A 20,376-nucleotide genomic window follows, 5' to 3' on the forward strand; every position below is an offset into this window, starting at 1 on the left:
CAATGTTTAAATTATGAAGTGGATGCCACTTATTTATTTTCTTGCTATTTGTTTGTGAAAAATGATTTTCATTACAGGTGGGTTTTATATGGAAATAGAGGGATTTCATTATGTAGGAATAAATGCTTTTATTCATGGGCAATGGTCAAATCTGAAATGCTAATATCAAAATTCAAGGTAAATGTTCACATGCAGAGGAGAAGCTCACATTAACAAGCCCAGGGTGGGGGATTGTGCTGGCTGATGCATGGCCCCACCATGGCCTCTGTCCCACCCGTTTCCTGCAGTCACGTATGATCTCTTGGGAAGAAGGGCTGCCTTCCCACACTGGGGATATTGTAAGTACTGTTAAGTAGGAATAAATTGCACATGTTCCAGCACATCTGGAGGCCCTAGCAAAGGCTCAGTCCATTAGCATCTCTGTCAACATGCTGTAGGTTCCCACAGCTGGCACACAAGCTGTTTTGCTGTTACAATATAAAACAGTGATGGAGGAGCGGGTGAAAATGTCACCAAGCAAAACTTTTTATCACTCAGTTGCTCTTTGAAGTATTGAGCCTCAGCTAACCTGGCTCTGCATTTACCCCTGCAAAGAGCTCATTTGTCTCAGGGATGGTCTGTACGAGTTTTGTCTCCCTGCATTTTGTTGCCAAGCTCAGGCATGGCATCCCACCAGTGCCATACTCCTGAGCTGCCTCCTTCCAGCTGCTGGGAGATGCTGATGGTCACCATGATCACCGTGCTGTTTGCTTTTCCTCCCTCACACAGATCAGCCTTCTTCATCCTCCCAAAGGGGATTTTCCTTTTCTGTAGGTATATTAAAAACAGCCCAAATCCTGCTGCAGCCTATGTGATGATCCACTAGAAAGCCCTCTCACGCCACGCATGTGCTGCATCAGAGCCATGAGCGGCCACATGGCCTGGGATGAACTTCATTTGCAGTACAAAAAAATCCAGCTCTGAAGATGCAGTCTGGGCTTGGAAAGACATTTGAAGGAGATCCTTGAGATTAAGGACAACATGCACTCAGCAAACTCGACTGTTTAAAAAGAAAAAAATCAGTATGAAGAAAGCTGATACTGCTAAAAAACCTTGGAAGAAAACGCCTGTAATTGAATAAATAGAACCAAGTAATTGAATGAATAAAAACAAATAACTGAATATGAAAGAGCAAAATAAGCATTGCAGGAACAAAGAAGTGTGCTAAAGCTTACACCTCTGGCTCCTGTCAGAAATTTTTAGAAGTGTTTGATAAAACAGGAATTATTTTGAAAGTTTGCTTGCCAGGGGCTTTCTTTTTGGAAAACACTGGGATTTGTCTTCCCTGCCCTGCACTGGCCCTTCACTGTGAGACCTCTGCTTTGCTTGGACCCCAAATTTTTCTTTGAGTTAGCCCATTTCTTGAATACATCCAGCACAAGGAGATACTCTCCCATTCAGTAATTGTTGGAGTATCCATTTTTCCCCTTTTAACATGATACTAGGATGCAAAAGAGGCAAGAAAAGACAGATGGTCACTTCCAAAGCCTAAGAATTTTGACATTAATTATACCGTATCTCCAGCCAGTGCTATAAACCACTAGACCACCATTTCATCAGGATGGACGTGATTCTACTTATGGTATATCACTCCATATTCAGTGAAAACATGCGATTTCCTGCAGGAAGCTTTGTTTACAAATTTTCATATATGAAAGTTTTATCGGTGGAAAGCTCCCAGCTGGCTGTATGTGAGGCTTTGTGCAATAAAACCACTGAGAGGGTTTTCTGGCACTCCCAGTGCTCTCTGAGCAGTGAGTGCTCCCAGCTGGTACCACTGCATCCCATGTCCTGACCCCCGCAGCAGGCAGGACTTCTGCACCTCTCCTCTTGTGTGCACCAGACCCTCTCCAGCTCCCTGCCAAATTCCTCCCTTTCACCTGCTCTGTTTTCATTTCTAACACATAGAAAAATTAAGTCTCTATCAGTCAAATAGCCCTCATATAAACTTTCATCTTTGAAGCCTGCACCAGGCATAACAGTAAAGAATAAGCTGCTGCTTCAAATAAATGTGATCTCCCTTTGTTTTAAATGGAGTGTTCCCTGGTGCACTCCCAGCAGCACCAACTTCTCAACATGCTTTGAAGGACCAGCATCTAAGAGCAGATTTGCATCTGGCCATTGAAGATGAGGAAAGATGGCATATAGCATCACAGTCCAGAAGCACCAGCTGCAGGAAGGGCACAGGAAGATGCCTGACCAGAGAAAAAGGGCTGAAAAGGAGATGGCATCTCCCTCTGACCATCATTTTCAAACTAAGCAAGGAAAATAGAGAAATAGATAAATAGATAATCTTTCAGGTGCTAAAACCAAAAGTTTCTATGAGATGCTGCATCTCCACCCACTCCTGTCCCAAATTTGCACTTCCCAAAGCACCACGGCCCTCCACATTTTCAGGCGCTAGTGATTTCCCATCCTCCACGCTGCAAACGGCCTCCCTTGCTCTCCCGGCCTCCCGACCCTGAGCAGGTTCACCCCGCGGCCCCATCCCGGGCTGAGTGCACCGGCCCCTGGCACGGCAGGGGTGCAGTGGCGAGCGCTGGTCCCTGGGTAGCAGCCGAGCCCCAGGCTGAGCTCTGTCCCTCCCCTGTTGGAGACAGTCCCTGTCTGAATTGCCCCGTGAAACACAGCTCTCGTGGGGTGGGAAGATTCTGCTGCGCTACACGCGTGTTCCCAGTGCATCACCCACCCTATTAGGGACATATACAGCGCACACGGACACCCATGTCACCTCACTGCCCCGCCATGTCCCAAATAAACTTGCTATAATAATATGATTACACTTAATTACCTGAAAAAAAAAAAAAAGAGAGGGGAACAAAGGGAAGCTGTGTGATTCTTATCATGGGCTCCAGACGATGTGTGCAACATTTGCTTCAACAGAAATCATTTCCAGCAGGATCTGCTTCTGCAGCAGTCTCTCATGGAGGACAAGGTCACAGTTGTTGCTGTTGGTTTGGTTTTGCCTTTATTTTTTTCTCTCCTTGCTTTAAAAATAAAAGTGAGGACACAACCATGCATGTGCTTCAGGAGCACTGACAACTTGGCATTGGAACAGAAGTCCTTCTCACCCTCACCCCACAGAAAGATTTGGAGCATGGGATGGGGAATGACATATTTGGTAGTTGGGTTCCCACATTCCTCCAAGCATTTGGCTTGTGGGTGTTTTGAGGTGGTTTAAGCTCACAGGTATGCCACCTTGTTCGCCCAAGATGGTGCCCAAAGCGGAGGCCAGGCATGAACCTGTAATCTAGGTTAATCCACAAGCTCGTCCCCATTCCATCAGCAGACAAGCTGCAACATACTTCTTACACAAAACACACCTACCTGTTTTCACCACTGAAAAAAAATCATGCCAGGCAGGTCAGGAAGGGGATAACTCAGACCAGGTTTATATTGTTATGGTCACAAGAACTTGTTTATGTGACACCAGTCTCACACAAATTGTTCTTGATTTTTGTCAAAGCCACTGGTGGTTCTGGGGGCTTCTGCACTGTCAGGCCATGGTTTTGGTAAAGCTCAGCTGATAGCCAGGCTCCCACCCATGGGTTGCATTAGTGGAGGAACTGGTGCATTGGGATCACCACATCCCACCAGCACCCACAGCCCTGTTCCAGGCTTGCTGGACACAGCAAGTTGACAAATCCCCCCAACAACCAGTGGCTGCTGGGCATCCCCTCTCCCACTATGGCACCCTGAGACCCAAGTCATGCCAGGCTTGTGGTAGCTGCCACTTAGAACCCCAGACCCATGATTTCTGGAAATGAGCCAGGATAGCACATTTCTGACACAGGGAACAACTTTTCTTCCTCCTCCTGGGTTTTGCCCTAACACGAGGTCTTCTCCTACACCCACAGACACCATCTTTGGGCACACAGCAAGAGTTTAAAAGCAAGGTTTCACAGAAGCTGCCATTAAGACAAAGTCTCGCTAAAACACAAATGGAGAATAACTGTGCTGCCAGTGCCCACTTTAAAAGGCAAGAGCTCCTCAAGCACAGGCCGATTCTCAGGTGTCTTACAGATCAGCAGACCTGGTGTAAAAAGATCAACCAAAGGAAAGCTAAAAGCAACTGAGGACGTGCTGCCATGCTGTGTCAGTGTAAGTAAGGAGATAAACGTGTATTTAAATGTTTTTATTTCAACTAATGCTTTGCCACCATATTACATCACTTCGAATAGCTTGGAATAGCAATATGATCTCAAATACAGCAAACAGCTTGCCAAAGCAAGATAATATTAAATCCTACAGATACAGCATCTTCCTTCTTTGGCGACAATGCTTCCTTTTATCTGTAAAAATACTTTTATGTTCCAGCACATTTGCTATTCAGCTTGTTGAACCCTACTGTTTATAACATTTGCCTTTTCCCTGCATAAAACCTCCCCACAATGTAGTATGGTTTTATATCCAACAGCATTTTAAATAAAAAAGTTATAGTTTTCATGCAGATTTTTGTAAAAATTATTTTCTAGGTGCACAGAACTGAACCAAGATGCATACAAAAATGCATTCACTTCCATTCTCAGGTGTAACTGTGCCGTAAGGAACATGATATCGTATGTTACTCTGAGAGGTCCAAGTATGGTGGTATTCTCATATGGAATATAACTTTTAAAAAACAAACAAAACCAAAAACAACAAAAAAACAAACAAACAAAAAACCCCAAACAAACAAAACCCACCCTTTTTATAAGCAGCAAGAGAAAAAACCTGCTATGTTTATTTGTAAGGTAATCAAAATAGTCAGATGTATAAAAAAGCACCATGTACAGAGGATACCAAAGGAAGATGCATCTTCCTAATTACACATTTCTCATCTAGCATTGCGAGCTGGCTTGCAGGTTGCCATGTGTACTGTAGCTTTACCCACAAAGTTATGGAAGTGGTCAAACCTAGAATATGCTCGGACCTATGATAGAAATTAAACCAGATTGCAGATAGAAATTATATTTGTTTCCATTACAACTCATACCAACCACCTTATAGCCCTCAAGGGTTAAAAAAAAACCACGCACCAAGTATCTGAGAAATAATGGAGTGAAAACAGCTCCAGAGCAATATTGCAAGATGCAGGACTGTTATGAATGCATTTCTGTGAGCTCTTGATAAGTTAAACTTTCCTTTGGGAAAAGAGCACATCTGTTGGTTAAAACTCCTCTCCCTGAGAATTTTGATAAGAGTTGTCTTGCAAAGCAAAACAAAGTCCTTTGAACTTCAACAGTTCTTAGGCCAACAGCATTTCAACATGGTCAGAGCTGATCTGCTACTCATGCACCCAGGGTGGCAGGTTGGGTTTTTGTTGCATTTTGCTTTTTTTTTTTTTCTTTGTATGGATCAACCCCTTTATACTCGCTTCATTCCTCTGCCCATCAAGCAGGCAAACACGGTCATGACCATCTTTGGTTTCACCTCCACAAGATCTTCTGGAAGCGCATAAACTCTGGCACCAATTCTTCTTGCCATGGACACAGCATACCTATTCACCACAGAAAGAGGAGAGGGTCAGCACTGAGACTGCTTCCAAGAAATTACAAGTCAGCTTCTGGCCTATCCAACACCATTTCACCTATTATCTATCATCTTTACTAAGATTCAAGATGTGCAACAGTCCAATCACACCACATGTTTGTTTCATAAATTTTTTCTGATCTTTTGCTGTATTCCTCTTCCTCAATAAAGTGTCTTTAATGCACAAATTGACTTTTGAATGTCATCAGATTTACCACCAGCTTTAAAAAATTGTAATTAATAATTATCAGGGCTAATAGATAGCATGTATAACCAAGGATTAATCAGCTAACATTTACATTTCCCCCCTGCTTGCTCCTTAAGAATAATCGAGCAAGACTATTATCTGCAAGAAACTTTGCTGTCATTCTGTCACTGCAGAACAGTTGCAGAACACACATTTCAAAGGCATGTTTTAATAGGCATACTTTAAACTTGACAACCTAAGATGACTCAACAAGACATGAAACACACAAGAGTACAATTTCAAAACCCTGAGCCACTGGCTGAGCTCTTCATATGCCTGAACAAACAAGGCGAGAAACAGAACATCATTGCTAAGAACTGCTTGGAGCTGTTCTGCATTCCTCTCAACAAGCAAGAGTCCAGACAATTACTCCCTCCAGCGTTACAGACAAGTACAGCAATTAGATTTTAAGAAGTGCTGTCTGTTTAAAAGGTACAGTGTTAAAAGAGATTGGGAACCACAGTAATAAACTGGTAAAAACACCTGTGGCTTACGGCCAGCACATGCAAGGCACACTCTTTCAATGCAAACCAGCTTTTGAGATAGTCAACTTACTTAGCATTATTTTGTTTGTCATCTTCCGATAGATTACCAGTCTTTACAAGGTCATAGTTGATACAACCAGGCTGTATAGCGTCAATTAAATCCACAACTGCCAAGCTTGTACTGATAGTCTTGTCCTAGAGAACACAGGGACAGACAAAGATGAATTCCTAATCCTGAAAGCAGACTTCTCACCTCAATTCAGCCGCTCTGCAACGTGCAGCAAAACAAGCTTATAAAAGCCATTTCAAAGCAACAGCGTTAGTGCTGGACCACTGGGAAAACAAAACTGCTGCTTTTCCTTTGGTTATAACATAAGGCCATTATTCCAATCTACTCCAAATGCTCTGAAAATATGAAGCACGTCGAAGTGTGACCACCGCCCCCTCCTTTGCCAAGCCCTCAGCTTTCTTGCCCCATCACTGCCACTGTGGGCAGCCCTAAAAAGTTGTGTCTCTGGTAGCCTGAAGCCACTTTGTTTCCAGCAGAGACCATATGCTGTCCTGTTTAAACCCCGAAGATGTCCTGCTGTTCCTGCAGCCAAGGAAATACTTTTTGGACACCTCTCTCCTTTTGGATGCAAGAGGGAACCTGCACCTTGAAGTTCTGGATGGAGGTGGACTTGCCAGCTTCTTTCAGGGTCTGGTTTACCCAGCTGACTATAATGTCATCATTAGCTTTCTGACCGTCACCCAGGTCCTCGAGGACATTCAGCGTGTACCTGAGAACCAGCAGAGAGAATAACATTAGGCACAGAGCCTGGGCAAAGCCCTGGTGAGCGTGCAGCCAGGATGCAATGTGAGCCGATGGCAGCTTGGAAAGTCTTCATATAGTCTCAGCTCTGCCTTTTTTATTTACTTTAATAACTCCTTGAACAAAAAGGAAGAATCATCTACCTTACCTGACGTGTGGCTTCTGTTAAAGCATTTAGTCTTTCTAGCCTTTCAAGTCCTTTAATATAAACTCACATAATTGATGATCACAAGGACTATCAACATTATCTGTTATGAAGTTTCTCCTTCCCCCCATTCCAGTGCAGAAGGGGGTTATGGAACAGCCCTGGAATGTTTCTCTCTCGATTTCCAGTTGAAAGTTAGAGCATAAAAACTGCGTAAATCTTCCTGATTAGAGTTTCTGTACATGGACCAGACTTGAGCAGGCGAGAGAGAAGTGATCCTGGTCAGCAGGATGTTCACAGATCCACCAGCGGGTTCTCTGGTGGTCTCTGCTCCAGCCTCCCATGTGCAGCAGGATCAGCTCTGCCAGTTTTGTCCAACTGTCTGTCAGAAACCCCGCAAGGACAGAGGTGTTACAATCTTTCTGAGTGACCTGTTCCAGCGCTGCAGTACTCTCATGGCAAAAAATTTCCCAAACTCTGTACTCCATTCATAAGTTTTACATATTTGAGATGGGTCCTACCTTCTCATCAACTGCCAGACTAAGGCTAGTGTCAGTGTCGGGTTTCCATCATTCAGATCCTGTCCTCCAATGCCAACCAGGGAGAATTTAGCTGGATGCTTTCCCAAGTCTACAGCGTAGTTACAGTTTTCTAGCTACACAGGAAGAGAGTTTAAACAGAAAATCACTCACAAATACACTCACATGATTGGAAGCCTCAAATAGAAATTTTTAATGTCTGTGTCTTCTTTTGAAGTATTTTGAAATGCTTACTTTTTTCATATTTGCTCCAAGTTTAGGGTACGGAGGCTTGTTAACCTTATTCCAGTCAACAGGAACTTTGATCTTTTCATATAACTGTAGTATTACCAGTGCATCTTGGAGATCACTAAAGTGAAAAACATTGATTAAGTCTAATGTTGCAAGATTTAAATGCACTCTCTGTCACATCAAGAATAATTACCACATTACTACTCTTTACAGGTTGTTGTTATTCTAACAACACCAAAAAGAAAAAAAGTCAAAACATTTTGTAGTTCTCAGGGCAGGAGAAATGCTTGCTTCATGCTTAACATCAGCTAGCTGCTGAATTAAATCAGGTTTTAGCACAGTAATCAGCAACAGATTCAGGGAAGAATTTTGCTACATAAAACCCCAAATTAGCCACCTCTCACCACTGAGTACAGGGACCCTGAGTATCTTGCCTCTTAACTATGATGTCTTGGCTAAACCCGGGGAGAGGCAATGTAGTTCCAGTTGCACTAACACAGTTGCTCAAGCAGATCTGAATGTATTGGGATCTCAGGGTACCAATTTACACAAGATAGGGGAAAATAAACAAACTGTCTTCACAGCCCTTAAAGTAAATTGTGAGTCTGTCAAGTGCTGGCTCAGCAAACCCTAAGCTACGGACTGCAGGAAGGGTGCAGTGAGCATCTCCCACTCCCTTCCATCACCCTTTCTCAAGCTCTTTGCTTGGCACCAGGGGCAACAGGACACTGCTGTGGATACGTCTCTAGTCCGATCTAGTTGGGTCTCTCCCAAGAGCCTGATCCTTACCCATAGAGGTGATTTACATGAGGGTTCACACCAAGGGAGTTCATCCAGTTGCGGAAGGTCCGTTCCTCACGTGTCTCTCCTAGATGAGAGAAAACAGTTTCATGCAACTTCTGCAAGCTCAAAGCTGAGCAAGGTTTTTCACCTTGCAAGGCAGGGAGCTTTGAACAGCATAGTTCATAGATTAGGTTTTTGAGCAGAAAAAGGGTATTTTTTTCTACTATAATTTTTTCAAAGGAAGAGGGTTGCCCTGCTATCTAGTTTTAGATATCAGCTTGATTTAGCAGTAAGGTCTTTCACATGGGTGTTAGCTGAGAGCCAGGCAGCCAAAGCCCTAACCCCAGTTCTACCAACAATTAGTGCTACTGTGAACATCTCGCTATGTCACTGGGTGTTCCTGCCCATCGCAGGAAATGGCAAAACCAACTCCCTAGCTCTGTCACAGGAGCTGATGGGTTGCTCGCAGTGCTTCTACAGGTTTCCACTCCACATCAGAGTAGCTGAACAGGCTGCCAAGTACCATTCTCATCTGCCCCAAATGAGTAAACAACCACTGCAGCACTGAAGCCTCAAATCATAGGTGTTATTTCAGTGGAGGTACCTCCCCTGGGCACAGCCTCCTGTGACACAAGTGTTTACTTTAGATATTTCCCTCCTGTTAATTTTGTAAACTGATATGGCCATCACCTTCCAGTAGTGTCCAGTCGATGTCCTGGTTTTCAGGCTTGGTAAGTGCTGGATACTTGTTGAACAGGTTGGCAACAAAGGCCAGGTTCAATTTGGGATTGCCACTAACTACATCAGCTGGTGTGACGAACTGCCGGCAGCCAAGCCGATCTGCCTGCTGAAGCATGTACTCTGCTCTCCGCAAGTCGTCCTTCTCCTGCCAGGTATGGAACAGACAAGAGCCATCATGGAAGAGATCGGGCTACAAAGCAGATGGGAAGCTCCCAGCTGCTACCTGGGGCAATGTCACCACTCCACCTGCTTTTGTTGGGCATCGGTCACTAATCAAGCAAAGGGATGAAGCATGCGTATTAAACCCTGCTGCTGTGGATGTCATTTATAGAACCATAGAATAGTTTGGGTTGGAAGGGACCTTCAAAGCTCATCTAGTCCAAACCCCCCTGCCATAAGCAGGGACATCTTCACCCAGCTCAGGTTGCTCAGAGCCCTGTCCAGCCTGGCCTGGGATGTCTCTAGGAATGGGGCACCCGCCACCTCTCTGGGCAACCTGGGACAGTGTTTTACCACCCTCATTGTAAAAAGTTCCTTTCTCATATCTAACCAGAATCTCCCCTTTTCTAGTTTAAAACCATTGTTTGCAATTGTCCCAGTTTTCCTTGGTATTTTACCTAGCATGGTATTTTCCAAGTTTATACACTTTCCAACTTCCATGCTTTTTGAACTCAGTGGTGCAAAAGCAGAAGTCAGCATGCTCACAAATGGAACAAAACCACAGATAATTTCTTAATTTTATATGGTAACTGGTGGGTAGTGATCAGGCCTGCAACAACCACTCATTTAGCACACACCTGAGGTGCGCGTAAGGCCATTGACACTTTATACGCTCTAGAAATTAAGATACCAGGTTACCTAGATGTCACAGGGCAATTATAGGGTACAGGTAGTACAGCATGAGGACACAACAGCCTGAATACTTACATTGAAACCTGACATGTTAATATCAATCTGAGGCTCTCCTTCTTTCTGCCCTTTAGGTGCAATTTGATTGAGGAGGTGGTAATAAGCTCTGGAATCCTGAAATGCATAAAAAAGAAAATTCAGGTCTCCAGTACAGCAGTGAATACACCATAACAATTCATTTCAGGCTCATCTTTAATAAGTCACTGTGCATAATTGGCTTATGTACCTTTACTGAATTACCAAAATCTGTAAGCTTAAAAGAGACCATGATGGCAGAAATCCAGGCAGCAGAAAAGGAAACAGAAAGGGAAAAGGTTAGAAATATTTAAGATTAAAATTATGGGGTTTAACTATTTGAAGGCTGCTTTTGCTGCAAGCTGTATTGTGAAAGTGACCCTGTGCTGCTCGCTGTCACAGCCCCCACAGCCAGATGCCCTAAGGCAGCCCTATCCCCTCAACAAGACAACAACTCCTACTGCTACAGCAGTTATGAAAATGGCTCAGAGAAGACAAAGTCCAGACAAAAAACTGATCACAAGAAATCTGGATGTTTTCTCCTGTGCCTGCCCATTAGCTATTAATAGAATAGCTTAAAGGAGAGAGCCCAGGGATGGTCAGAAACTACAAGAAGCAAATAGCTGCAGTAATTATCAACCGAAAGTCCGTTTAGTCCTCAATACTAACAAGCATCTCAGCATACCCTGGCAGCCTAGGGGTTGCACTAGACAAGCCAGCAACTATCAGCAAAGCTGTAATAATTTTGAAGTTGGAAATACAAGTGACTATGTGTGAGTGTGCACATGCAGGCAAGCTCTGAGCTTCCCATGGATCTCAATTATCAATTATTTTTTCCACCCTAACAGTCCTTTAACATGGAGTCCACTGCAGTCCTCTTTCTCCTCCTCAAAACCACTGGCCATGTGAATAAGCTCCAGAAACCTGCTGGGATCAGTGTCCAAAAACCCCACACTGACCAGGAGTCATGACCCTGGTGAGAAATAGTTCTCACTAGTGCTGAGAGAAGAGAGCCACCCTCTCACATCTCAAAAATAGCTGTGAGACTCCCTGCTCCCATTTCTACTCAGCCCAGTGTACAGGGGTCTTGTTTCCTTTCCTCTGTCCAGCCAGTGATGTTTTGGATGAAATGCCATCACTTGCCAAGAGTGTGGAAGTCACACTCTCAGGGTGAAATGCTTTGCTGCATCCCTGGAACAAGCTGAACATCATTGAAATTTTTTTCCATCAAAAAAGATGGATTAATAACATTTGAAAACATGAGTGATACCAGTTTCATACTCGATTAAAACGTGCAACAGCTTTGCAGCAGGGTCCCAGTAGCACCGGAGAAAACATTCAAGGCAGCTCAACACTGGGCTTAACCTCATGGCATGAGAGAACAGCACTGTGATACCTTAAATATACCACCCATAAAACCCCTGTTAAATCTGCTCAGGGTGTTAAGGTTAAGAAAGATCCTGTCTGCAGATGAAAGGCATCATTCACACATGCAAACACAGCCCTGGACGCCTCCCAGCCTTTTCCCAGGCATGTGCAGGCCAGGATAGTTCTTGGTACCTTAATATCTGCGCTGAAGTTATTGATTTTGTGCCAGCCTGCGTTTTCCAAGTGGAAGTTGGCCCATCTTAGGAGCAGTTCTTCTGGGGATAGCTTCATAAGGTCCTCCAGATTTTCACCATCACGAAGTAAGGCAGCCAGTGCTAGAAGAAAAATACTTGTGAGGGGAAGGAAGGAGTTTTCAAGAGACAAACCTGGACAGCAGAATTAGAGCTGCAGCAGCATTTCAGGGGGAGAAGTTGGGGACAATACCAACTACTGATTAAGTCAAAATAATCTGGATATTAGTGGAGTTTTCCCCGGTTGGTTGTTACAAAGAGTGTGAATGATCAAGAAAACTGTGTGTAAAAAATACTTTCCATTTTCTTCTATAACAAAACTATTTAGATTTTATACACAGTCTTTTAAACTGATGACAGTAAGCTAAATGTAAATGCGCCTCTATCTCAATGAAAAAGTGCTTCCAAGCAGCTTCATATGCACTGTTAAAAAAAGCCAGAGAAATCAAGACAAGCACACTTTTAATTGGCTGGTGCTTCCCTTGCCGCAACTTTTCGATCTAGGTGAAACCATGTTACCACTTCACAATTGGGAAGTTAAAATAAAAGATACTGGAGCCCCTCCATCCATCTGGGTGCTCTGATAGCCCATGCAGGAATAATAGAGCTCTTTGAATGATTTGAAAAGTTAAGCTTTACATTTTGCAGGCTGTCGTGCAGGACCAAGCGAGCACACGGGGAGAGCTGCAGCACCCCCCACACCAAGAACCAAGGGAGAGCTGAGCTGTACCACTGACAGTAGCAAGGATGATTTTAGGAGAACCAAGTCATTGTGAACACATTCCCAAAGAGTGAAAGCCCTCTTCTTTTTTTTTTTTTTGTTGTTCTGTTTTGTTTTGTGTTTGTTTGCTTTTGGTTTGAGGAAGCTGTGCAGTTGTCTATAATCCTAAAAGGATGCAAGCAGCTTTTGCCACCTTTTAATACTGTTACATACCTGTGGCCGAATAACAGAATCATTTCAGTTGGAAGGGACCCTTCAGAACATCAAGTCCAATCATATTCTAACTCTAGCACTAAACCATGTCTCTAAGAACCTCATCTATACATCTTTTAAACCCCTCCAGGGATGGTGACTCCACCACTGCCCTGGGCAGCCTGTTCCAATGCCTAACAACCTTTTCCCTGAAGAATTTTTTCCTAATATCCAATCTAAACCTCCCTGGCACAATTTGAGGCCATTTCCTCTTGCTTGTTACTTGGGAGGAGAGACTAACACCCTCCATGCTACGACCTCCTTTCAGATAGTTGTAGAGCGACAAGGTCTCCCCTGAGTCTCCTTGTCTCCAGGCTAAATCACACCAGCAGAGCCTGTCCAGCCCAAGGAAGCCCAAAGCACCACACTCATTCACACCACAAGGCTCGAGCCAAGATGCATCTCAACATACAGATGTGCGTTCAGCCAGTTCTCCAAGGCAGACACAGGTTACCAGGATGGCACAACTCACCCACCTGAACCAGCTTCACAGCTATAAAGAGGCTGGAGAGCACTCGGCTTGGCAAATGCCCCCATGAACCTGACGGTGATCACTCGCCTTTCAGCAGAGATGAGGAGAGGGGAGGGAAGAGGCAGCGATGGGGCTGGAGGTGACAGCGCATACAACACTGCATTCATGCTTTAGAAGTAATCACTTATAGCTTCATTTACCTTCATTTCTGCTGAGCTCGATGTCAGCGAACAAGCCGATCTTAATAATTTGCCAGAGAAGCCCAAGGACCAGGTGGGGTTTCCCTTCCCTCAAGTCCTCTGCACCAATATTGACAACATGACACCCAATGGCAGATGCAGAATTCAACGCCAGGTTCAGGTTCTCCTGTGAACAGCACAGCGAGTGAGACACAGCCAGAAGAGATGCTGATTTGCTTTTCATCCAGTGCCAGCGGAGTGGAAATTTCCCCCTCGTCCTTGCTCAAACAACAACAGCTCAAGGAAACGCTCCCAGCCGCTCTCTGCCTGAAGTTTAACAGAGCCGTGGTGGCAGCAGGCTGAATCAATGAGAACAGAACTAGGCACCAGGGTTTAATTTCAGCCTCTGGTATTTAGTTTCATCCTCTGAGTCAGTCACATCTAGTGGCATCAACAAGAATGAGGCTAGAAGAAGTGTTAAGTTATACACAGACACACACACACAGAGGCATCCTCACAATGACAACCTGTCGTACCGTGAAATGGTTATAGAGACCCAATGCCAATAACCATCTTGTTTTCAAAAGACAGCACTGTATATAATCACCACAGCAATACCAGGTGCACACCGTATTCCAGCCATTTCACCCATTTGTCATTAATTTAGCATTTGTGTCTTTTCAACTGTACCTACAGTACTAAGACTGTCAATTCTGCACAGTACAAAACTGCTCTTAATATTTAAGTGTAAATTATAAAATTGCCCCTTTCCAGAGTTCCACAATAATCCCTCAAGTCACCAGGTTAAATTTTCATTAATTCTATCTGGATATGAATTTCATAAAAAAGTACAGAAATGTATTATACCTGAATTATGAACGGTGTGAGTTTCTTCTTGTTAATTGCTCTTTCATCAATTGTGTCCGGAACAGAAAGGTTGATCATTTTGCTGGCAGGAAGAAAAACAATAATATTTGAATGTTTAGTGTTTAATCTCAACAGAACTCAATAAACTGGTACAATATTCACAGCAGTAAATTTCCTTTTGCCTGTTTGGTTTTGTGTATTTTTTTTAAATCAAGGTTGTATGAATAAGAAATTAATATTTATGTTATCAAGAATGTATTTGTAACTAATAGCAAAGCCTGAAACCTTAAACATGTTACTAGCTACTACTGATCTCAGCTGCTGGAGCAAAAAGAGCCAATGAATTATTCACAGTGCAGTCACTGTACTAGCAAAGACTCATTCTCTGTTGACATCCACTGCAGATTCTAGTAAAAAAATGCATTTCCTCCTATTGTAAAGGTGTACTACTGCTGGCAAGAAAAAACTGCCCCCCAAAAGCACAAGCACTTTGAGAGCTCAGTGGGGAGCACATGAGCACAATGAATTTTTAGTCAACAAAAAATACGGCAAGTTTTTACTTTACATTATGAACTACTTGCCACTCATTTCAGTCTTCACCTGAAGACCTGAATTACTTGAAACTGGGGAAATTAGAAAAAAAAAGTCACAAGCTAAAGAAAAAATAAAGAACTTAAAGACAACGGGCAGTCCACTAAACATCTTCTGCATATTGATATAGAGTTACTGAAATTCCAGGCTGACTGAGTTCTCCACTATATGAATTCATTTACGTTTAAAAAACAAAACAAAACCACAAAAACAAAAGAAACCGCATATATAGAAGGTGGCTGGTATTTAACAGCCTTGGATGCCTTCTACTTGTCAGCATGCAGTTAAATGAGTTACTTTACTAACTTACTGCAGCTATTATCAAAAGCAACAAGAGGATTCCCAGAAAATCCATTTTGGGGTTAATTCATAAGGTCATTAACATTCCCACAGAGGCTACTGTCTGTCTAAACATGCAAGAAAATGGGCTATTTAACACATCTGCCCTCACTCAAGCTACCTGGCAGCAGGCTGAGTTTGCGCCAGGACAATTTCTGCTCCCTCAAGGTACCTTCTCCCCTTTAACAAACTCAGTCTCAAGCCCAAACAAACACACTAGACAAAAATACCAGCTCATGAAGTTGGCATCACAGCTGAAGCATCACACAATGACAATGAAAACCTGTGTGACTGAGCCCCTTTTTATATGTGCAAAACATTATGTACACAGAGTAGCCACAAGTACAGCCTAGAATAAGATGAAAATTCCTCTAAATACAGTTTGGGGAAGTTATTTTGAATATTTTTTTTTTAAATTCAGAAGCCATCATGACTTACCATAGTACAATCCCATCTCCCACAGCTTTGAACAGGTCATCTGTATTTGGGTTCATTGGAATAACATGCCTACAGTCGGGATCATTTTCCAGGGCTTTGTTTATCCAGTTTACAAAGGCATATTTTTCTTCCTCTAAGATAACAAATTGTAAATTTAATACAGGCTTTTTTATAACATAGCAAAGATGTTCCAAAATAAATCAGTGTACAGTAGCCCAGGGAAATAAAGCCCCACTGTCATTACCACACTATTGTATTAGTCATATAAAGTTTAAAGAAATATTGCTTCCAATAACCAGAATATTCTTGTTAATTACTCATTCCTCAAGAACTTTATTATATTCAAGTGTGACACAAGGACTTCATCAGCAAGCACAGTTAACAAAACAAATAAGCACACGTTTAATTTATAGGCTGCTAATCTCGCATTACCCTCTAATCCTGTCCTGCTCTTGCCTTGACAGGAGATCATTTAGTTATTGAAAATCAAAAGCCCAACACATGGCGGGGCAGTAGAAATCTACTATTTTGGGCAAAGAGAGGAGCCGAAAGACAGAGTGGTACCTGAATAAGAGTGCTGCGTCCCCTCACTGGAGAGCTCCGAGGTGCCTCCGATTGCACAGATTCCTTCCTTCCTGTTAATTGCCTTTCTGAACGTTTTAGCGATATCGCTGCTTTTCACTTCTTGGAAAATCTACAATTTAAGTTGCTCTGTTAGACAAGAAGAACTTCATAAAATAAAAGGAACACACAAGAAGCTATTTCTTCTTGGCTTTAAAGCAAACTTTGAAGTAAAATTGGCAAAAGTGAAGGGCCCAGTAAGGGTGTGGCGGTATTAGATTTAACATGGATAGTGGGCAGAGAGTCATTCCCCTCTCTCAAATGCATATTGCAAGTGACTATTGAAACAGAAGCATTAGGCATGAAGTACCTTACATACATTTACCTTTTCAAGTAGCTTTCAAGAGACCATGAGAAAAACAAAAAGTGAAACCTTTGCAGTCTGACAGCAGGTGCACATGCAGCAGTTTTCACAGGACCAAAGTTGAGAAAGCTATTGTGCAATTTTAACCTTCCTGCATAAGCCAGATGCTCGTGTGACTGTGACTTCAGCTCACACACAAGACACTGTCCACAACCCAAGAAACAATTCTCTGTAAGTGCTAACAGTCAAATCAAATATGCAATAATGTGCAACTGTGAGCGCTCCAGGTAAAGATTCCCCCTAAAGCGGGTTTGGGCTAACTGACGAAACACCCTCATGTTTGAGGGCAGAAGAGATGTTTTAGCACAGAAATATTAGATGTGCCATTTGTGCAGGTTGAATGTTAATATTAGTGGCCCTGATGTCCTACAGAACTGAGCAACTGTTTGAAAGAAATACATTCAATGGCTTGAAAGCCTACAGTAACTCCTTCAAAATCTAGCCCAATTAGTTTCAACCACACAGAAAACACAAATGAAACCTATGCAGGTTCTCACTACCCAGAAAAGGGAAATGAACGAGCACTGTAAAGCAGAACAACAAAGTGCTTGTGTTTAAAAGAGAGGAGGGGACTTGACCACCTGGCTGCGGAGGTGCCACCACAGGGCCAGCCCACTGGCTGTCACACCTTGCCTTCCCCAGCCCTAACATAGGGGAGGTGGCAGGTCAAGATGATGATGTGGAACAGTCAAACCATCTCCTGATGGCATGCAGAGGTTTTGCTTACCCTGGTGATCAGGCAGAGCTGAGTGAAGCCTCAAGAGCTCAAAAGTTTTGGGTTTTCTCATTGGTTGCTTGGTTTTAAACATAAGGAGTTTGATACAGATTTATTTATTCAAAAATTTGCTGGATTAATTATTGGTATCACATGCCTTCTTTGAAAATACATGCTTTAATGCTGAGGTACCACTAAGTCACTTGCCCCCAGTCTCAAGTCAGTTCATGTCATCCTTTGTACCATAAACACCAGCAAAAGTGCTCAGAGTTAGAAAAACAGCAACACTTCGGTTTGCAAAAATCGTACAGCAAATCATTGCTTCTACTATATAGCTTAGTTGCCTGTAAGATATTTCATGTTTACTCGATCATTGGTACCATTCAAATGTGACTGAAGCGGTTTATTTCATCCTTCCTAGTGCAAAGTTAAAGTTATAGACCAGCTCAAACCAACAGCTGAAACATGCACCCAACATGCAAGTGTTCACAAACTGCAAACAAACTCCGACTTACTAGTTGACTCCGAACTCAAAAGTTCAGAGGGTCTGAAAACAATTAAGGAACAGAAGGTGAAGATAAATGAAGAAATTCTGAGAAAAATTGTTGACATGAAGACAGCTCCCTCAATGTACTGCGCATACTTTTATTACCCTTTCAGCATTCAGTCAAAGTATAAAAAGTATGATGGGACAGATATTGAACCAGTATCTCAGAAGAAGTGTTGCCCTGTTTCTACAGAAAAATGCCTGAGGGTTAGACCCATCCTCCTGCTTCTCCTATATTGTTACTCCTTTCCTTTTAAGGCAACAAATGGATCTGAATTTTCCTACATCAGCATCTAGGTTGAATATCCAAGTGTGTCAAATTTTTAGCAAATACTTGTAGTCGCATTAAATTGAGAAAGGAAATTATACTGCTTCACTGGGAAAACAAGAATTCATCGATGTGTCTGGAAAAAAACTGAGTATCGTCCAGCCAATGCTGTAAGCCTGGAGAACTGGAAATCTTTTTTCCAGTTGTCACCTCATGTGGAAATGGTCTTTCGACCTCCAACATGTAGGAAAAGCACGTGGATTTTTTGTCGATGTTGTGGTTTTGTTTGTTTTGTTTAAAAATCAAAATATTTCCCCTCTGTCCAAATCTAAAGGCTGGCAGTGACAGCACAGAAGACCAGTCATATGCAGAGATCTGTACAAACAACTTATATTTACATAACAAGTCCTCAAAAGTGATTAGTTTGCAGAAAGAAAACTGAGATTAGGGTAAGTGGTCAAGAAGCCAGGTTCAACCTCTTCTAACCTCCTCCTTAGATTTGTCTAAAAGGGGTTCCCCCGGTTGCTGGAAATTCAGAAATACCACTTACATAGACGAACTCTTCGAAACTAATCTTCCCATCTTTATTCTTGTCACTGTCGATCATGAGTTTCTGGATGATCTCTCTGACTTTGTACCCAGGAAGAGGCAGGTTGGCTTCCTTGAAGAGCTCATGCAACTCATAGTCACAGATGAAACCATTGCTGTTGAGGTCTGAGGAAGAGAAGGGGAAAGAGAAGGTTTTAGAAACAAACCACTACCCCAACAGGATCAGCTCCAGATGGTGTGAGAGAAAAGTGCTCAACAGAGAGTAACCTGCACACTGGGGACATCTACAACATATGGAGGTACGGAGGAATCCCCTGGCATACCTTGTATATGGCCACATTGCATAGAGAATTTATCTTTGTTGAAAGCAAGATCTGTGCAGGACACACACAGCAGGATGCCCACACCAAAAATACAAAGCCCAAGTAGTACAGTATTCAATGGACACAACCAAGAATACACCAGGAATCAAAGGCATGTGGTAGATACATATGACATGTTCTCAGAGAGGGTCCCAGCACAAGCCGTGAGGTCTCCCGGCTTTGCGCAACGGCACCTTCAAAGCAGAGCTGACCAGGATGGTTGTTGGCACACATGACCAAGTCTGGTGTAACAGTTTCACAACAGAGGATGTGTATTTTCATAAATGATCTCCAGAGCTTTTGTTTTTACACCTAACTGCAGCTGACTTCGTGTGTTAAAAACAGACTGCAGTGAAACACAGCACTTCTTACTTTCTGAACTGAAAACACTAAGTTGGCTCTGCAGTTACATTTTTTTATCATGTTGATAAGGATGTTATCCGTTCACCACCGAGAGAAAATTGCAGCCAGATATTTTAATGCTGCATAAGAATGCTCTGCAAGGACATTTGCTTTGACAGTCAACCACCAAGCCACAGCAGTACTACATGCTTAGCAAGACATCATCGCCTACTAGATGTGGGAAGAAGGAAAAGAAGAATCTAGTGTAAATCTGGAGCTTGTCACATCAACAGATCCCAACCCCTTTGGGATCTCATCTGTCATGTCATCACATCCATTGACTGCACAGGGCAAATGTAGCAGCCCCAGCCTTTCTTCAGGCAAGTGAGGTTTTGCTGTCACCATGGACAGGACAGGGTGAGTCTCTCCTTCCTCAGGCTAACCAGGGTGAGCAGAGTGTGGTTCACAGTGTGGCTGGTAGCCAGGCTCTGGCAGAGTTGGGTCCACGAGCAGACAGAGCATTTGAAGCAGTCAGATGGCCCAGATTCCCACCCTGAGACATAAGGGTGACCGTCCAGCATGTTTGGAGAGGTGGAGATTCAGGGCATGTTGTGCTGTTATCAGCTCAGTTGTGATATTAAAATCCCTTTACTGTCAGCAAGTGGCACAGACAG

At 43.1% G+C, this 20,376-nt stretch overlaps 1 protein-coding gene across 11 annotated transcripts in view; it reads right to left on the reverse strand.

The window, feature by feature from the left end:
- Positions 1 to 4,159: 4,159 nt before the first annotated feature.
- PLS3 (plastin 3) overlaps positions 4,160 to 20,376 on the reverse strand; it is a 52,829-nt gene continuing 36,612 nt past the window's right edge. For 7 of the 11 annotated variants that reach the window (XM_005500476.3, XM_065077665.1, XM_065077667.1 and 4 more), the window contains 14 exons: positions 19,000 to 19,163; positions 16,499 to 16,628; positions 15,935 to 16,067; positions 14,567 to 14,648; positions 13,721 to 13,886; positions 12,017 to 12,159; positions 10,460 to 10,555; positions 9,482 to 9,677; positions 8,798 to 8,876; positions 8,012 to 8,126; positions 7,760 to 7,893; positions 6,938 to 7,061; positions 6,353 to 6,477; positions 4,160 to 5,518 (listed from right to left, as the gene is read on the reverse strand). In XM_005500476.3, the coding sequence (XP_005500533.1) occupies positions 5,386 to 5,518; positions 6,353 to 6,477; positions 6,938 to 7,061; positions 7,760 to 7,893; positions 8,012 to 8,126; positions 8,798 to 8,876; positions 9,482 to 9,677; positions 10,460 to 10,555; positions 12,017 to 12,159; positions 13,721 to 13,886; positions 14,567 to 14,648; positions 15,935 to 16,067; positions 16,499 to 16,628; positions 19,000 to 19,163 (1,820 nt within the window). In that variant the 3' untranslated portion in view covers positions 4,160 to 5,385. Of the gene's footprint in view, positions 5,519 to 6,352; positions 6,478 to 6,937; positions 7,062 to 7,759; positions 7,894 to 8,011; positions 8,127 to 8,797; positions 8,877 to 9,481; positions 9,678 to 10,459; positions 10,556 to 10,667; positions 10,695 to 12,016; positions 12,160 to 13,720; positions 13,887 to 14,566; positions 14,649 to 15,934; positions 16,068 to 16,498; positions 16,629 to 18,999; positions 19,164 to 20,376 lie in introns of all 11 variants that reach the window. The other 4 variants (XM_065077661.1, XM_065077663.1, XM_065077664.1 and 1 more) reach the window with 1 other exon arrangement.

Source organism: Columba livia, chromosome 12 (genome assembly GCF_036013475.1).
Source record: "Columba livia isolate bColLiv1 breed racing homer chromosome 12, bColLiv1.pat.W.v2, whole genome shotgun sequence".
NCBI classification, from domain to species: domain Eukaryota; kingdom Metazoa; phylum Chordata; class Aves; order Columbiformes; family Columbidae; genus Columba; species Columba livia.